The sequence below is a fragment of the Mauremys mutica genome, chromosome 19 (assembly GCF_020497125.1).
Source record: "Mauremys mutica isolate MM-2020 ecotype Southern chromosome 19, ASM2049712v1, whole genome shotgun sequence".
NCBI lineage: Eukaryota > Metazoa > Chordata > Testudines > Geoemydidae > Mauremys > Mauremys mutica.
Genome location: NC_059090.1, coordinates 11254514 through 11274095, shown reverse-complemented (window position 1 = coordinate 11274095; position 19582 = coordinate 11254514). Strand labels below are relative to the sequence as shown.

At 45.4% G+C, this 19582-nt stretch overlaps 2 protein-coding genes across 4 annotated transcripts in view; one reads left to right on the top strand and one right to left on the bottom strand.

Moving 5' to 3' along the window:
- LOC123353096 (40S ribosomal protein S6-like) overlaps positions 1–7321 on the top strand; it is a 29001-nt gene extending 21680 nt beyond the window's left edge. For 2 of the 3 annotated variants that reach the window (XR_006574397.1, XR_006574395.1), the window contains exon 6: positions 6265–7321. The gene's annotated coding sequence lies outside the window, so the exon portion shown is untranslated. Of the gene's footprint in view, positions 1–1956; positions 4437–6264 lie in introns of those variants that run through there. The other variant, XR_006574396.1, reaches the window with a different exon arrangement.
- The window catches only part of RCC1L (RCC1 like), a 47852-nt gene extending 28773 nt beyond the window's left edge, over positions 1–19079 (bottom strand). Inside the window, 7 exon segments of the mRNA XM_044993891.1 lie at positions 2041–2125; positions 3987–4038; positions 6122–6188; positions 7559–7687; positions 15774–15903; positions 18401–18651; positions 18844–19079. Of these exon segments, the coding sequence (XP_044849826.1) occupies positions 2041–2125; positions 3987–4038; positions 6122–6188; positions 7559–7687; positions 15774–15903; positions 18401–18651; positions 18844–18985 (856 nt within the window). The 5' untranslated portion in view covers positions 18986–19079.
- Between the last annotated feature and the right edge of the window lie 503 nt (positions 19080–19582).

Below are 19582 nucleotides of genomic sequence, written 5' to 3'. Positions count from 1 at the left end.
CCCCCAGAGTCAATTAACTCCCCTCCTGAATCAACCAAACAGGTCACTACTGAGTGGAAGAAAGACCTGTTCGCCTGTCCTGTGGGCTGAGCACATTGAAACAATACTAACTGCACAGAACTCCCATTCCTCACAACATCTCACAGACCAATTGCCTAGAAGAAAGTAAATGAGCTTTCTTGATAGCATGGGTCTGGACAATTCAGGAGTGAGACTAGGACCTGGATCAAAAATAAAATGACTCAACATGACAACTCCTGGGGCTTGATGTGACCAGTCATCACGCTGCTTCATTGCGCTCATTTACCTCAGCAGGCTCCTGAGCTAATGCACATGCCAGCACATCTAGGGCTCCCGGGGAACCTGTCCCCCTGCTGTGGAACAATTTGTTCACACACCACTTGTGATTAATGCTGTGTGTGTGCGTGCGCTAATGAAAAGATGCGAACAAACAGACAACTTCCACTTAGATGTCTGGTCCTGCTCTGCAGAAGTGGCTAAGACACAATCCACACTACCTAAAGAACCATGTTCTAACACAGCTGTGAAATATATTGTGACCACCCCTCCCCTGTGTTAGAACATGGTTTTATCTTGCCTCTGCAGACAGATGTGTTAGCGAATGCTGTTTCAAACCCAGCTGAGACCCAGGCTAAAACAGTTACATTTCCTGTCCCCTCAGAAACACAGGTGGGTCACAACATATTTCACAAGTGTAGGTGGGGCAAGGCGAAGAGGCAGGCTGGTATGCTGACAGGCTGCCTGGGGCCAGATGGAAAGCTAGTTTGGGAGTGGAGACACAAACTGGGGAGAGCAGTAAGAGGAAGCAATAGGCAGCATGATGCAGCCAAACAGGAGGGATAGAAGAACCACCCAGCTTAGAGGGCAGCAGGAGCAACTCAGAGGAAGGCCTCAGAAGAAGCCCCCAGAGACAGGAGAAGCTCTCAGGAGAAGGACCTTGGCCACGGCTCCCTGCCTAGGACAGCAAAAGCAGCAGTCTCAGTCAAGAACAGCAAGTTGAGGGATTGGGCGGGGGAGCGAAGAGTCTGGAACAAGGACAGCAGCAGTAGGTAAAGGCAATATAGAGCTGGACAGGTAACCCCGCCCTGTGAGGGGGCACAGCCTCACTCCAGTGGAGAAAAGGCTAATGAGCAATTCTGGGCTCAGCCAGCACTGAGCAGACACGTGTGAGGCTTGCGGTGCCTGGAGGGAAGCAGCTTGGGAAAGTCTGCCACAGGAAGGGGTGGTGACCGGGGGGCCAGAGTACTGGCTACAGGGACAGATCAGCATAGAAGACGACAGTTGCAGACCTTGATGCCCCCGAGACTGCAGGGACCAGGTACAAAGTGGGGGTGACCAAAAGGAGGAGCAGATTTTCCCCCTCTCAGGGGAAGAAGAGGGAGAAGGACCTTTTTGTTTGCTTGGAGAATCCCTCATGTGCCACGAACAGGGGAAGGAATCTGTAAGCAACTTAAATCGAGGTCTGGTGGAGACACCCACCCACCACACCCCAACTAGAGTCCTTCCCCATTGCCACTTCTCATGTCTCACCATGGATGTGGGGGGAGTCTTAAGATCAAACAGGGCCTAAAACTTAGCAAGGCCAGAGGACATTCAAATTTCCCTTCTAGCTGTTCCACTACCCTCATCCCCCCCAAAAATAAAAGGAATAGGCTCGGCTCATTCACAAAAGCAGCGAGTGTGTAGGGTATTGTCTATATACTGTATATATAACATATTTGTATCTTGCCTGTGTGGACAGAAAAGCGTTTCATGTCAAGGCGCACCAATATGTTGAGATGGGATCGCTATGACTATTTCAAGCACTATATAGCAATCCCATACCTATGCACTGGAGATAGAAATATTCTCAAACAGGTTTTAACACAGGTGAGTTGCAATGTACCGTATCTCTACTTGCTACCACTATTAAATATCTGGCATTCTGTCTTACAGTCAGTTGAGCACAGCAAGCACTGTTCCAAGCTTTTACTAGTACTTGTTGGATTTACTCAGCTTCCACTTTTCTGAAAGGCCTACCTGTTTGTCCATCAGCTCCCCATCCACAGGAGTAAACCTCGCCCCTCTCAGTCCTGAACAGACTGTGATCCTGCCCACAGACGATCTACAGGCAAGTGAAAAGCTACGTCAGATCATGTTGAGAATTAGTGCACTGTGACATCATGTGCGGACCTATGAATGTGGACCTCTTGTACTCAACATGCCCGTTCTCTTTAGCCAGAACTTGCCAATTTTTTGGCCTTCCGTCCAGAGCAAATACAACAGCTGCACGTGTGAGAGGGAAGGTCAAAACCACCCCAATACCGGCCTTGGTGAACACAGCAGAATTTTGGCTTTTGTCTGTAGGGAGCTCCTGAAGTGGAAATCTAATTTGTTATGGAATTCTAAACAACACAGTGAACAGAGAGGCCCAAGCATGCAGTACCCCAACATCATAAAATGGCCTCAGCGAATGATAGAAGAGAACTCCATCGCAACTGCTAAGACACCTCCCCCAGAATGGTATTTTCTGGCTCATGTAATGTCAGCTACACCGTGAAATTTGATTCTTTGACTTAAGAACTACGGCAACCTGGAATGTCCCTTTGCCACTCCACATCTGTTCTGGAACTGATACTGTTTTACTCACGCCTGTCATGGGACTGGTATGAGCTATTCCAGTGATACTCAGACAGAGGCTCGTGAACCGCAAGTGGCTCTTTAATGTGTCCCCTGCCGCTCTTTGCGGCACATGACATTAAACACTGTGTGATTTAATTATTAACCAATCTGGATGCTTTTACTATTATTAACCAATTAAGTTATCAATTTAAACTAAATTATTATTTTGTTTGCTGTGAGAAAATATATTTATTTTTATTTTATATATATACACACACACACACTAAATATACACACACACTAAGTATTTTATTTCCCTGTCATACTGTTTAAATTTGAATATCTAGTACTATAGTAAATTAAACAATGAATTCACACAACTGTGGCTCCCTTGGGTAATGCTAATCGCTAATTTGGCTCCTGAACCACTGAGGTCTGAGTATCACTGAGCTAGGGACAAAATTTCCAAAGGCGAAGCCTAAAGTCACTCCTAAATCACTGGGTAAATTTTCAAGAACAGTGAGCACCTAAGAGCTGACACCAATATCACAGGGAGCTAGGTGCTCAGGACACCTGGAAATCTGGCTAGTGATTAAGAGTCTAAATGAGGATTTAGGCTTTTAACATTAAAGGACTTATTTTTTTAAAAAATTGGCCAAATATAATGGGGTCCTCTCCCACCCCACTGGCCTGGATTAGTTACCTTGCTGTCTAAGCGGTCACTTGGTGGATTTTATGGGGCAAACTTTCCCAAGTGCACACATGCAATCCAGGTACATGGCCATGCAAATGGCCAGCTGTGCAGGTGAACTGACCACTTTGTGCATGTAATTACTGCAGTTGCATGAAATAGCAGGCCGCTCATGTGTGCTCATTAGGTTTCACCCAATCCTAGAAATCCTCATCTAGAATCTGATCTTATGTGGAATCTAGTTGGCAATTTACAGGGAGAATGGGCTCATGGTTAAGGCGCTGGATAGCACTTGGGACTTCACAAATGAAAGGTCTCAGTGCCCAATGCTGCAAACTGATGGTGGTAAAAGGAGAGGCAGCAGACACAAAAGAGAAGGCCGAGATGACTGAGAAGTGGTCAGGGATAGGCCTCTCACAACAGATAATACTCTTAAATGCAGCCAAAGAAATTCAGCAGCAGAGGGTGCCCATCAACTAAGGTCTCATGTTTCCTGCTCCTATCTGGTCCTCCCAGGTATTCAGACCCAGCAAGGTCAATCACACTAGCTGGGCAGTGGGGAATTGCTCAAGCCACAAAGAATCAAGCAGTAGGGGCCCTTTCCCATTTTAGAAGACATCAGTTGACCGACCCCCATCCTCAGACAGGTTTTAGATTGAGAAAAGGCTCTTACCTGCACAACCCTGCCGTCAAACTTTCGCAGTCGGTGAATTAGATGGCTCTCACTACATCACCGGCAGAGAAAGAGGGGAAGATTTCAAGGGTTTGCAACTGAAACTTCCAGAGGCTTGCTCTCTGTCATAAACGTACAGCTACGGGTAGCATAAAATCCCTCTTTACCATGTAAAGGGTTAAGAAGCTCAGATAACCTGGTTGGCACCTGACCAAACGGACCAATAAGGGGAGAAGATACTTTCAAATCTGTGGGGGGGGGGGAAGGTTTTTGTTTGTGTCTTTGTTTTGTTCTCTTCGAGTCAGTAAGGAACCAGGGCAGGAAAAATACATCTCCTTAAGCATATCTGGACTAAGCCTCTAGTATTGCAGAAATAGGTTATCTTTTGTTTTAGCTTGTGAATTTTCCCTGTGCTAGAGGGAGGCTTATCCCTGTTTTTGTAACTCTAAAACCCTGTTTTTTGCCTAGAGGGGAAATCCTCTGTTTTTCTGAATTTTTTGTTATTCTGTAAAGTATTTACCATCCTGATTTTACAGAGGTGATTCTTTTACCTTTTCTTTAATTAAAATTCTTCTTTTAAGAACCCGATTGATTGTTTCATTGTTCTATTGTTCACCTATACCAATTGGTGAGGAGATTATTCTCAAGCCTTCCCCGGGAAAGGGAGTCCTATTTCCCCCAAAATATTCCCCCAAGTGGTCCTTTTCCTGATTCTTTGTCTAAATCACTTGGTGGTGGCAGCATACTGTTCAAGAACAAGGTGGAACTTGTGCCTTGGGAAAGTTTTAACCTAAGCCGATAAAAATAAGCTTAGGGGGTCTTTCATCCGGGTCCCCACATCTGTACCCCAGAGTTCAGAGTGGGGAAGGAACCCTGACACTGTCTTTGCAAAACATCTGGTGAAGACTCCCTTTCCCCGTGTACTCAGAACACTTAAGACTATAGAGCACTTTCCATCTTCTGAAGGGAGGGAAATGATTTCCCCTTTTTATAGATTAGTTTAAGGGACTACTCTAAAGCAATAGGAGTTCTACTTGGTAGAGATGGTACTTTTCTCTCAGGAGCTCCTGATTCCAGTCCCTAGATTATACCGCCTCTCCAAATTAATTTAGCACTAATCTACCTGTTCTCACAGTACATTACCTGGCACTACATTGGTAGGGATGGAGAAAAGCTGTACTAAAAACCTCCACTGGGGAAAGGAGTATAAAGTAAAGAAAATAGACCTGTAAGGGTAGAGAATGATAGTCTCAACTGAGGAGCCAAGCAAGGCAAGGTCGGTTTTGATTCTGTCACAGCTGGTGAATAGAATTTTTAAGTACCCGTGAAGTATGGTTACCATCTAATGCTGGGAAGTGACCACTTTCCAGCATGAAGGCATCAAAGAACAACAAGCTAAAATACTGATTAGGCTTCCTTACGTTTACCGAGAGCATCTTACTTTGTGGATTAAGCACAGAATTAGGCATCAGCAGCTGCTGAGTTCCAGTCCATGCTCTGCCACAGCACCTGTGACTGTGAGTGAGAGAATCCCTTTGGCTCTGTCTCCCTGTCCACATACGGAGGGATAACAATACTGCCCTCTCCTCCCAGGGGGGTTTGGAGAATTACTGTCTGTATGGTATGTTTCACTCCATAAAGCCCTACCTAAGTGCCTATTACTATTGCTCCTTCCCCAGCTGTAGATTCAGACTGTGCTGTAAAAGGACTTGCTGTTCAGGATCAAATGCTTGTTTCTACCATTTTGATTATATACACACTGACACACCTGGGCACTATCACCATCTGGGAGGCTAAAGATTGAAAACTGGCTGCAAATCACACTGGTCTTGAACTGTTTATGTAATTTGGTATTTTCTTGCTAACGTCTGTGGAAAAGGAAGCCAGCTGCTTATGCCTGTTTTATATCTCAAGAGCATGGTGACCCCACAGTGCTCGGGCCCTGTGAGGCTTTACCCACAGTCCCAGTGGAGGGTTAGACCTCCCAGGCATGAATGGTTAGTTTTTGGACCGGGCAACCTTGACCAATGTCCTTTCACAGTCACCTTTCCCCACCTAGCTCTAATTGAAAATTAATGATAGGTTATTTCTATTATGCAAAAATAAAGGATATGAATTTGGAGGGGTATTCTCACCTGTAAATTTCACCTTCAATAACTTTTCGGCCACACTGCCCATAGGAATTGTTGCCCATGCTGAAGACTGAAAAACAACAATTGCCTTTATGTGACTTCCATTTAGCTATGAGAGTTAATATCAAGCATTTATTCTCTCACAGATGTTGGCTCCTAACTGCAACATGGCCTGCAAAATCCCAACATACACCCAAAATGCTTGGCTCTCAAGCACCCACAAGATGATTTTGAACCATCTCACCAGGGTTCACCTAAATATGAGAGATTCAAGACATTTCAGGCAACAATGTCTAAGCAGTAATGTCATATGCACCGTACTGGTACCTGGAGGCTAGTGGCCATTCCTTCATAATTGACTAGCTCGTTCCACTGTTGCCTAGGAGATTTAGAAATAAGATCAGCATTTCCACAGAAGCAGTAAATCAAGTGATCAATTCTCCCAGGGATCAACGGCTGCACTGGGATGCTAAATATTGCGCTGAAGTTGGTGTGCTAAAGAATTCTCAGGACAGTTGAGAGCCAGTCAACACAGGCATTCCTCTATACAGAGGCATATTAATTCATTACATTTATGAATGCAACATTCTACCCAGACAAGTAGCACTTAGAGGTTTCACAAAGAAAATGCCACAGCTGTTCGAAACCTGAATTAGAAAATACATCCAGCTGAAAAAGACAAAATACCCTACACTTAATAAGCCCCAGGGCTAAACAAACCAACCATATTTTAGAATACTTGCAGTACAAAAACATCTACATCTCATGCCAGATGGAACGCAGAATGCAAAGAAGATTTAAGCTTAGAGCTTTTCCTCCACTGAACAATCCTGCTTTAAGGGTTGAAAACACACTTCCACGTGCCATATTTATACAGTCAGGTGTGGGTTCAGCTTTTAAGGAAAGAAAAGAGAAAAGGCTTGAGCAATCTGTGGAAGCAAGGAAATAATTAACAAGGATTTGAAGGGATCTTAATGCATGTCAGTTAGTTAGCATGAGTTAGGCTAGCTGTGACCCTAATGACGTGAGATTTGTAGAAGCAAGATAATGTGAGACAGACGAATGAACTGTGTAAAAGGTTATTACGACCTTGCAATGAAAACCAAATATGCAGGCTTGCTTTTTCTAGTAGTGAGACAAATAAGACAGCAGAAAGGCTTATGTATAAACAAATGCAATTGTTTCTCTTTTACTGTCTCCATTATTGCTAGCTATTGTCTGTAACAAAGGTATAAATGCTTGTTGTAATTGTTTACCAATTGAGAGAGACCTGTCCGGGACAAGGGGCAACCCTGTTTCCTAGGACACTCCCTCCCTCTATTGTAATTACTAGAGAAAGAATAAAGTATTTGATTTTGCTGTACCCAAACAGAAAGCGAGAACTGAGTTTTTCTCCGACAAATCTGTTGTCCCTTGCCACCACTATAAGTGATACTGTACCTCCTTCCTTGTCTGTCAGGATCAGGGAATGAGCTCTTCCGCAAGACACCTGCAAGATCCGAGTCTCCTGGGGAGTGTCCAGTGGTAATGGAATGGGAGATGGTTCCAAGACATACTCATAGCTTTTAGCTTTAAGAAGGAACAGACAAATCAGAAATTAACAACTTCTACAAACTGAACTTGGTGTGTGTTTGCTGGCGGATTGTATTTATAAACACACATTGCCAAACAGGCGCCTATGATAGGTAAAAGACAATTTATGATCCAGAAAGCAAAGATCCTAACCAGAGTCAAGGGGTAACCTGGATCTATCTCATACTAATTGCTAATAGGAAAGGCTTGGAAACAGCAAGCACTGGATTCTGCTCAGTAAGCAATTCACAGAATGCAGGAGTTTGGTGGCATTAGATTTTAGGCGGCCACATTCAGGGAATTTGAAATTTTCATTTCAGCAAAGCAGTAAAGCTTGAAGTGATGAGCTTGAAGTTAAGCATGTGCTTAACTACTTTGCTGAACTGGGGGCTTTGTGACTCCGACACAATGGGAGAAAACATCCAAAGTCAGTGTGGAAGGTGAATAGGGAGCCTCATGACACCATACTTAAAGCATAGCAGATTAAAATTCCTCTAGGAAAAAGGAATACAAGGAACAGGCAGCAGCAAATGTGGCTTCGCAAGGAATCAAAGATGTAAAGGTTTTTTTAAATATTGTACTAGAAATGAAAGAGTTGGTAACTCAACAAAATATACAATTAGTTTAGGCCATAAGGGAAAAGAAAAAAGCAGCAAAAATGCAAAATATAATTAGTGCTAGGCAAAAGGTTAAAGGGAGATGAAGAGCTTTTACAAATGTATCAAAGGAAGAAATTATACTAGAGGGAAAATGACTCCCTTAAGATCAGACTGCGATATCTTTACTCACAGTGAGTAGAAGTACCTTACGCCACAAGTCATCCCACTGATTGACTAGGATCTCTTGTACGGACAGATACCCTCTTTGTAGGTATCAACAATCTGGATCTTAGTGACTGGAGGGGGCTTGCAATGCAAATAGGAAATGCAATACAGGAGACTGCCTACACAATAGCCATTCTATCGCTCTCTAATGCGGCCACATCAGCATCTAAATACCAGAAAGATATTGACAGGCTGGAGGGAGTTCTGAGACTTAAACTACACTACAAAGCTAGGTCAGCCAGAAGTGTGTTTAAAAAAAAAAAATCACATCCCCTAATGAACGTCGTGATGCTGGCAGAACAGGTGCCGGCTCATGCCAAAATCCCCATGTCTCAATTGAACACTGACGCAAACATAGCTGGAATGAGGCTGACTCACCTGTATGTTAATATTGTTAAAATCATTCTAATACCTATAAGAACATGTTTAGTGTTTAGGCTTTATTAAATGGTTGAGAGTTGCTGCATGCATTAATCTAACTTACAGCATCTGTATCCCATACAGTAAGGTAATATTTGTAAGCCTCTGTGACTCTATGTAAATCACCAGACAGGAGAGAGATATTAATTAGTATGAAGTGCTGATCTGCAACACAAGATGTTATGTCCTTCCCAACAGGAAAGGTCCATCAACACCAGACAGACTATTGTGGGATGTTAAAGAGGACAAAAAAGACTACTTCTGCTCTCCTCCCATGCAGACAGAATCAGAGATTATTAGAGCTGAAAGGGACCTCAGGAGATCATCTAGTCCAACCCCCTGCTCAAAGCAGGACCAATCCCCAACTAAATCCCCAAATGGCCCCCTCAAGGATTGAACTCACAACCCTGGGTTTAGCAGGCCAATGCTCAAACCACTGAGCTATCCCTCCACCCATGAGTCATGCAAGTGGATTCCTCCTGTCAGCTGAGTTTGCAGCTCAGAGCACATGGCAGGAGGGGATGAAAACACCAAACAAAAGGAACTAGGCATCTCTATGCTGCTTCAACTCTGGGGGGGGGAGGAGAAGAGGGCAAGGATCGTCTAGGCATAAGAGAGCCTGAGCTGCTTAGCCTGGGTTAGCTCTAACGGATATACAGAGCTTGCTTATTGTAGAAGCGTCTATTACCTTTTGAAACACATGACTGTTTCTCATGTGTGTGTATGTTCACCTGGTTTCACTTGGTAAATAACTCATTTCCTTCTCCTATCTAATCAATCTTCTTATAATTTTTATAGGCTTGGTTACAAGTGTTGTCACTGGTGTGAGATCTAAGGTGCAGGTGACCTGGAGTAAGCGACTGGTCCTTTGGGACTGGGAGTAACCTGAATATTGCTGTGACTCTTGCTGTAAGGAACCATCTGTCACAGAGAGACGCTCACGTGGGTGGCAAGATAGATCAGAGTACCAAGGAGACTGCCTGTGACTCCAAGTTAAGGCTGTTATAGAGCCTGAGGAGTTTACACTTGACAACTGAGTGGTGAGATCTAAGTATATAAGTCACAACCAGTCTGGGGTTTGTGTCCTGGTTCCTAACAGTCTGCCCTGAGGTTGGTGCTCCCACTCTTGAGCCACTACAGGCAGCATTACAGTTATGTCAGCTAGAAGCGGGGGGGGGGGGGGGGTGTCACATGCCCTGGTCAGTATAACTTTGCTGGCAAAACCTGTGGTGTAGACACACCTACCGCCAGAACAGTGCTACTGATGGTTTAGTGAATATTGTTCAGGGAGATGTAGCTAGACCTGCGCACACACAAAAAAACCTTTTGGCCTCCACTAGGGGGCTCTGTCAGCAAAGCTATACCAGCAAAGGCTCCGTTGTGCACACAAGCCCAGAGAAGAGCAACCAAAGTGATCAGATAGCTGGAGAGGAAAGAGTACGAGGGCTAAATATTGATAGCTTGCCCTGGAGTTTGGGGGGGGGGGGATGATATCAGTCTAATAAAATTGAAGGATGTAATTACCCAGGATGGAGAAGAATCATTTAGTGTGGTAACTGAGGCATAACTAGAAGTAATGGGATGAAGTTAAAGGGAAATTTAGGCTGAATATCAAGAGAAAGATTCCTAACTGCGAGACCTCAGACTGGGGTGCTTCAGTCATCAGCCACGGGAAAGCATACAACTCTGCATTAGAATCCCCCAAACTTATGAATGAGGCAATGAACCAATGAAATGGATGGTACTTGACGATTCCATGAACAATGATGTTTTCCCAGAAGATGAGAAGAGACGCATCTTAGAAAAAGCTCAAACATGCCTGGAAGCATTTGAAGATGGAGTTAAGTGAGTAGGTGCCTAGACTGTGGTGTTTGTTTTGTTTTGTTTTAAAAAGACTTTTAGGTACCGGCCTAATGCCCCCCAAACCAGCTGAGGGACAGGGGAAAGGAGGCAGAGGCCTCCTGTGAAACCTGTAGCTTGGCAGTTTGGATACTCAGCCAGGCTGTAGGCAAGGCTGGTGTAATTCCCCCACGTGCCTGAGGAGAAGGGATTTGAACAGGCATCTGTCAAGTGAGTGCCCTCATTACTGCACTAAGGATCACTCCATCCCCAGCAGCACAGCTTAGTAACCAGACCTCTACACTCTAGGGGACTGCTCAGCATTTACTCTTTATTTGGACCAATTAATTGCTAATTAAAGTGGAACAGCTTCAAGAGGAAAGCCTGAGGGAGCCCCACACCAGGACCCCACCTAGCCTAGAACTTCGGAGATGGCTGTTGACATCCCACCAGGCAGGCAGGCAGAAGGAGAATTGAACAAGAGAAGAAGAGCAACCCACATCACAAGATCCCTTAGTTCAGCACTCAGGGCATGCACTTGCGAGACAGCAGATCCCAGTTCACATCCCTTCTCAGTCGGTAGACTGGGGAATCAAAGCAGACTCACCCCCACCCCAGGTGAGTGCCCTAACCAAAGGGTAAAAGTGAGGAGGCAGAGGCACCTCTGCTGAGGACACTGATCTAAGAAGAAGTGACAGATCGCTGTTCAAATCCCAGCTCCTCCTGAGGCCAGGAGAGGAAACTGACCCAGGCTCTGCCAGATCCCAGGTGAATACACTAACCATTAGGCTAAACATTATAAAAGAGGCCCTGGCCTCCCCAACTGCCTTGTGTGGTATTAGGCGCCCACCCAATTGAGCCCCCAAGGGAAGATAAGCAGCACAATGGTTTGAGAATCAGGCTGGGGCTCAGGCATGAGGCTCACAGGATAAGAGGAAAGGTCGTCTCACAGATCAGTAACTGGCTAAAAGATAGGAAACAAAGCGCAGGAATAAATGGTCACCTCTCAGAATGGAGAGGGGTAAATAGTGGCATCCCCTAGGGGTCTGTACTGGGACCAGTCCTAGTCAATATTTTCATCAATGAGCTGGGAAAGGGGGTAAACTGAGGTGGCAAAATTTGCAGATACAAAAATTACCCAAGATAGTTGAGTCCAAAACAGACTACAAAGATCTCACAGAACTGTGTGACTGGGCAACAAACTCACAGATGAAATTCAATCTTGATACATGCAAAGGTACACACATTGGAAAACATAACCCCAACTATACGTATAAAATGAAGGGGTGCAAATTAGCTGTTACCGCTCAAGAAAGATGTTGGTATCCTTGCAGACAGTTCCCTGAAAACATGCACTCAATGTGCAGTGACAGTCAAAAAAACAAACAGAATGTTGGGAACCATTAAGAAAGGGATAGATAATAAGACAGAAAATATCATATTGCCACTATATAAATCCATGGTACACCCACATCTTGAATGCTGTGTGCAAATGTGGTCACCTCATCTCAAAAAAGATATTGAAATTGGTTCAGAAAAGGGCAACAAAAATTATTTGGGGTATGGAACAGCTTCCATATGAAGAGAGAGTAAAAAGACTGGGACTTTTCAGCTTGGAAAAGAGACCACTAAAGGGAGATATGATAGAGGTCCATAAAATAATGACTGGTGTGAAGAAAGTAAATAAGGAAGCGTTATTTACCCTTTTACATAACACAAGAACTAGGGGGTCACCAAATGAAATTAACAGACAGCAGGTTTAAAAACAAACAAAGGGAAATATTTCTTCACACAACGCACAGTGAACCTGTGGGATTCTTTGCCAGAGAATGTTGTGAAGGCCAAGACTATAAAAGGGTTCAAAAAAGAACTAGATACGTTCATGGAGGATAGGTCCATCAATGGCTATTGGTGTCCCTAGCCTCTGTTTGCCAGAAGCTGGGAATGGGTGACGGGATGGATCACTTGATGATTACCTGCTCTGTTCATTCCCTCTGGGGCACCTGGCATTGGCCACTGTCAGAGGACAGGATACTGGGCTGGATGGACCTTTGGTCTGACTCAGTAAGGCCATTCTTATGTTCACGTGCACAGAGGCAGAAATGCAGGGGCTAGGGAATTTTTAGAGCAAAAACTTAGGCACCGACAGGGTTGGGAAGCAGCTGTGCAGGGGTTTTGTGAATTGCGGTGGTGCCTAAACCTGGGATTTAGGCACCCAAGTCCCTTTATAGCTCTAGTTACGTGCGCTCATGGTGTGGAATGAGTGTACCCACTCCTAGCTCCTTGAATTCCACTCTGAGTGCCTCTAGCAAGAGCTGAGCACACGCCCCAGCTCAGCACTGCAGGCCTGCTGCATCAGCGCTATCTGTAGCTCCAACTGCTGGAGTTCTCAGGCTAGTTTGACCCATTGCAAAAACAGATCGGGGGAAGTGCAGGCTCTAGTCACCAAGGGACCCCAGAGCTGTAGCCCAGATGCTGCTCTGGGTCTTCATCTGGCAGAGCAGTTCTCAAGCCAACCTGGCTCTGCGTTTGCATGTTGGAGCACTTTACCGTTAAATACAGCTCATTTGCTGGGAGAGGGAGGGAGCTGGGTCTCAGAAGTCCCTTAACCGTGACTTTAAATTTGCACCACAAACGGTACCCAAGACCTTCTACTAGCATACAAATTTCCAAGCCAATCTGACTCTATGAACTTTAGCACACTTTAAAAGTTTACCCTTAAACAGCAATGCTACTGCAGCCTGTGTGGGGCTCTGGCACCCGTTGGCGTTCCCTGTCTTGCTCACAGGAGCACCACTTTGTAAAACCAAACTGAAAATCTACTAATGTTTGGATTATTGGAGTTGGAGCTATGGGTTGGCCAGCTCAGGGGAAGGCTAGTAAGATACGTTCATTGTGCACACTGATAATTTTCCCCTAGCTTTGTGCAAAAATGATTTCTTTCCATCCCAAGAACAAGCATGAAATATCAGCTGCAGATATTTCAGGTTACAGAATTTCAGTAACCTACCTGCCTGCTGTCATTTATCTACCTGCTCCCATTGCCTACACTGGGCAGAAACACTCAGACCTGATCACTCCTCAAAGATGATACAACTGTCTAGAAGGGAACCGAATCTCTGCCTGTTGGTGATTTATACATTAGGACCATTACTTTGAATTCAGGGCATGGAAAGACCTGATGTAACCAGAGGGTTAATGAAGGGTGGAGGGATAGCTCAGTGGTTTGAGCATTGGCCTGCTAAACCCAGGATTGTGAGTTCAATCCTTGAGGGAGCCACTCAGGGATCTGGGGCAAAAATCAGTACTTGGTCCTGCTATTGAAGGCAGGGGACTGGACTCGATGACCTTTCAGGGTTCCTTCCAGTTCTATGAGATATATATTATATATTAACTAAGCAGTAGCTGAATCAAGTAGCCTTTGCTCAGTAGCACTAGCAAGATTTGAAGGTAGGTAACTGCAGCTTTTTCAGTCAGCAGCCTACGTCTCAGTGGTGTTTTTATTTTACAGTGGTAAGAAGCAAGCATCTCTGCATAATGTGTATTATGAGTTGTTTGCTAAGAACAAAACCAGTGAGAAACTGCCACCAACAACGGTTCCTTCAGGCAGCACCTGAAATGTGCAAATTATCAGTCAGGCTCATGCAACAGTACAATATCTTTATGTGTCGTGTCAACAATGGATGACTGATAACTAGCCCAGGACATCTTGTTCCTAAAATGATGGTGCTGCCACCGGCACCAGAAGCCATCCTTACTTTTGGACAGTGTAGCTGTGAGAGTACCTGTGCAACAAGGAGGTGCAAAGGCCGCAGGGAAGATTTCATGTGCTCCAATGCATGCAGCTGTGACGGTGACGAGTGTAGCAACAGAGTACTGAACACACCCAGCACAAATTCTGAGGGGGAGTAAACATGTTTCAACTATCTGCAAATTACTGTGACTATTTTTGTGAGTATGAAGGGGTGTTGCATTAGACATTCAGTAGCCAATAGTCAGATGCATGGGTTACATAAGAGTACGCGGTTATACTTTGTTACTCACGCGATATATTCATACAAGACATTCTTCAGCCCTTCTATTGAGAGTCTTTACTGTTATATAAGAAGTTTACACGTATTGTCATTGTATTCAGTGCTAGTAAGAAGATCATTACAGTTGTACCATGTGTGCTTTAGACTTTCATCTCTGGCCAGGCAGACAACATCAAAAATATGTTTTATAATTAGGGAGCAGGGGGGTCTTGTCTGCGTAATTTAATAAAGACAGCAGAAAGATAAAGCTTTTGTCAAATCAGACCATTCTCCAAATAACGACAAGCTCATACTGTCATATGACTAGCCTTTTGCTTTAACGAAAGACCAAAAAAAAAGTATGGGAAACGTGCACCAATACATCATCTGGGGCTAAATATTTACCAAGCCTTCCAAAGCAGTACTATTTTGAGTACATAGTTGCAGTCTCAATTGTATTTAGAAGCTATCTGCCAATTTGGGGCAACATTAAACTATGTTTCCATGAGTTAAGGCCCTTTTTGTGATTTTATGATTTGTTCGGATTGGATGCCCAATAATGTTAAAACATGACATGACACAGAAAAACGGCACCACTTCCAGCATCTACAACCACCCTGGCAATGACCACCAAATATGTGCCTAACGGGTGGTAGCAAAGAAATTTTCCTAGCTGATGGGTTTGCCCAAAATGGGTCTGGGCTGGTACGCTACAAATACAAAATACATTTATAAAACCACTCCATGGACAGAACTAAATTCTTTACATGACAGAATTCTGAAAAACCCTCTCAGCCACCAACACTGCAACTCAATCATAGTCTCCTCCCCATCCCCACTGGCTCTCCACCCCCCAGGAAATGCCTAGGACACTCTTTCTTAAAGGTCACCCAACTCCCTTGCGATTTAGACTTCTAGAAACACCTGCAAGTTTTCCAATAGCTTATTTCTGACCCCTCAAATCCCTACAAGAGCCGAGATGCTTACTTTGATCCTTTCTGCTTCTCTGAAAGCCAAGCTGAGAATCCTTGTTCAGCCCCATGCCCCAAACTTTAGTAATGTCAGTGGTTTTTGAGGATATTAGCGTGAAGCCATAGCCACATGCTGCAGAGGATATCTTTAAGAAAGAAGCAAAACATTGAGTTATAAATCTGCTTTGGAAAATTGAAGCTAATTTGATTTTATAAACTCAGAATCATGTTTATTTAGACCACTGCCCCCAATTCATGGCAAAGGAGTCTTCTGGGTACAGCCCTTACCAGAGGGTCATCAATAGTCCTTATGCTGTTGGGGTTTAAGAATAAAACTCAAACAGCTGCTAGACAAGCTTCTAAACCAGGGGTTCTCAAACTGGGGGTCGGGACCCCTCAGGGGGTCACGAGGTTATTACATGCGGGGGGGAGGGGGTCGTGAGCTGTCAGGCTCCACCCCAAGCCCCGCTTTGCCTCCAGCATTTATAATGGTATAAAATATATAAAAAAGGATTTTTAATTTATAAGGGGTTGGGGGGGGTCGCACTCAGAGGGTTGGTATGTGAAAGATGTCACCAGTAAAAAAAAGTTTGAGAATCACTGTTCTAAACACTTCTTCATTTTAGCAACTAGTCCAAGAGTACTGTTTGTTGTTAAAGACACAGCCTGATCTAAGCTTAAAAATTAGATCAACCTAGCTATGTGGCATTGGGCTGTGAAAATTTCTCACCCTGATCACTGTAGTTAGGGTGACCTAACTCCCAGTGTAGACACGGCTAGATCAACAGAATAATTTTTCCATCATCTTAGGGCTAGTCTACACTAGCAGCACTTGGGGAAAAAAACCACCTTCATGAGGGGCGTAGCTCCCAGCGCTGATGCCCAGTCTACATCGGCGCTGAAACTTGCTTTGCTCGGGGGGGGAGAGGGGAGTCACACCTCTGAGCGAGAAATTCAACACCCCTGAGCAGCGTTCTAAATTGCCAGTGTAGACATGCCCTTTGCTACTACCTCTTGATGGGTAAAAAACCATTCCGTCAACATGGGAAGCATCTATACTACAGTTCTATTGTGGCACAGCTGCACCACCATAGCTCTGCCACTGTGGCAGCTGTAGTCTAGACATGACCTAAGCAGTACGTATAAATTTTGCTAAGTCATCGTCATGTCTGTGGAATGTACGAGACAACCCCAAAGTAGTCCAGACTAAGAGAGATTATGCACTGCTGATTCTTCTTGCTTCTTTTCTGAATAAAATCGAAGATGAAAATTAATTCTAAACTTTTTTTTTATGCTTCAGTAATAGCACTGTATGGACACAGTACTCAGGTGCAAGTTTAACACTCTAGGAAGTAATGACTAGTGCCAGATTCTGGACAGCCCAGGCTAGATTTAAGACCAAAAAGCTGTTCATCTTGATAAGACTAGAGCTCTATCAATACACCTAAATTCACAAATGCAGCAACCCCTGCAGTCCAGTCTTGGAACACTTGGTGGAGCATCAGTCATGCAAACAAAAAAATGAGAAGCAGGACACAGAACATCAAAACTCTTCCACTTAAGCACAATTTGAATAGCAGAAACTAACAGGATTTTGTTTTCTAAACTAGTATGTAGTTGGATTTAAAAATAAAGACTAAAAAACCATGTACATAAATTTAAGCCCTCCTTGGGCAGAGTGCAAGCCAACAAGCATTAGGCTAAAGGAGATGAATGAATTTAAACAACTTCTTTAAGATGGGTTTCTAATTTCTTCACAGTGCAAAGGTACAAAAAAGTAACTGACTATGGGGATACTTTTCTTCTGGGGGGTTAAAGGAAACCCTGAGCTCTCTAGCACTGCCATTTCCCGTGTCTCTGTTATGGCTCTGGCAATATAATATATACCATGCTAAAGCTCTCTAGACAGTGTACAAACTCCATGGGGCACGTACCATCATGTGTGTTTCCACAGGTCCAAGAACAATGGAATCCCATTCCTGATGGGAGTCTCTAAGTACTATCCCAGTGCAAATAATAAACAATGATAGGTATGACACAAACTCTCCTTAGGCATATTGACTCAGCTACGTTAACAACAATGGAATTAAGGTAAAACTGTTAAATTATCCCCCAAAAGCTTCATATTTTAGGCCAGACACTGCCAAGTCTGATTCACTGAGATACAATCCATCCACTGATTGTACCATTTTAAGGAAGTTTTTAAAATCACTTTCTTATAATGAATATGTTGTGCTACATTTTTCAACATGGCATTTAAAACCTTATCGCTTTCATTCAAACTGGCTGAGAGTCCTGTTACACTGAGTTAGCATTAACGGTCCTTTGACCTTAGCAATTATGTCTCACTAAACCACAGAAAATATCCTCATCACCAGAGAAAAGGTTTTACTGCTACTTTAAAATAAATCCCCCTAAAGAAGGAAAAAAAAAAAATCAGAGGCAGGAATAAACAAAATGATTACGCCAAAGCCTGAGGTGCTAATTTTGCAGCTGGTCCCTCCCACTACAATGAGCTGAGCCAAACAATCAAGACAAAACACCTGTGATCATGGGGGAAGTTAGGATCTGAACACGTTGACTTGGACACATCTCCACCCCAGAGTAGCCTTCCAAAGTGTCCTCCCAGCTCTTACCACTCACCTTCTCAGCTGTGTCCAGGCGGTAGGGTGTGGGCTGTATCCTCCGGCGCTTTTTCCAGCCTGCATCAGGCTTAACAAAGCTGGGGATCCCGAGGGCCCCAGCATGACAGAAACCCCAGACAAACACCCTCTCCTTCCGCTTGGACCTCTCCCCCACGTACTGAAAAACTGGGGCAGAGTCCTCAGCTTCTCTCACTTCTCTGCTGCTCCTGGTCTTGGCTGCCTTGGCAAAGCCTCTGGAGAGACCTTGCAGCAGCAGCTCCCTCTGGGGCCCCAATAACCCCCTCTGGGGCCCCAGCGCCTGCAGCCCCCTCTGGGGCCCCAATAACCCCCTCTGGGGCCCCAGCGCCTGCAGCCCCCTCTGGGGCCCCAATAACCCCCTCTGGGGCCCCAGCGCCTGCAGCCCCCTCTGGGGCCCCAATAACCCCCTCTGGGGCCCCAGCGCCTGCAGCCCCCTCCGACCTACCGGGGACCCCAACAGCCCCCTCCGAGACCCCTGAAGTCCCTGCACCAGCAGCTCCCTCTGGGGCCCCAGGAGCCTCGGCCAGGCCCGGCTCCCAGTGAGGAGCGGCGGAGCCGGGGCCATTGTCCCAGCGGAGCCCGATACGCCCCCGCCCCCGCTAGGCCGGCAACGCCACAAGCTGCGCGGGAGCAGCCATCTTGGCGACCCTTCACCTTTGACCCGCCGGTGCCCTCCCCCGAACACAAGAGGACGGACTCGCAGGGCGACTTCAGCGCAGCCGCGCGTGGGTCACGTGGACAGAACGTGCGGCGGCCATGACACCAGAGGCAAGAGCTCTTCAGCAGCCCCGTTCGAGACCTGCCAAATCTCGCGATGTCTGATTTAAAGGGGCCATGCCCAAATGTTGGGGCCCCAGACGAGAAGCCCAAAAGCATCCTGCAGGGGCCCTGTTGTAACCACCCCAAGCAAGCCCTGGGTCCCTATGGGGGTGGTGCTGGCCCCACTGCACTGGAACTGGCACTGTGACGTAACCCCGCTGAGCACGCCTACCATGGCAGGAGCCAGCCCCTCTGTCCAGGAACAAAGGCGGGAGGCCTGGGCCCAGCTGCCCCCATTCCCCCGTGCACCCCAGACCCCGTTTTCTCCCCGATTTAACCCAAACCCCTTTGCTTCTGTTTCACATAGACGGTGACTGCGTCCATTGCTGCTGCTCTGCGCCCC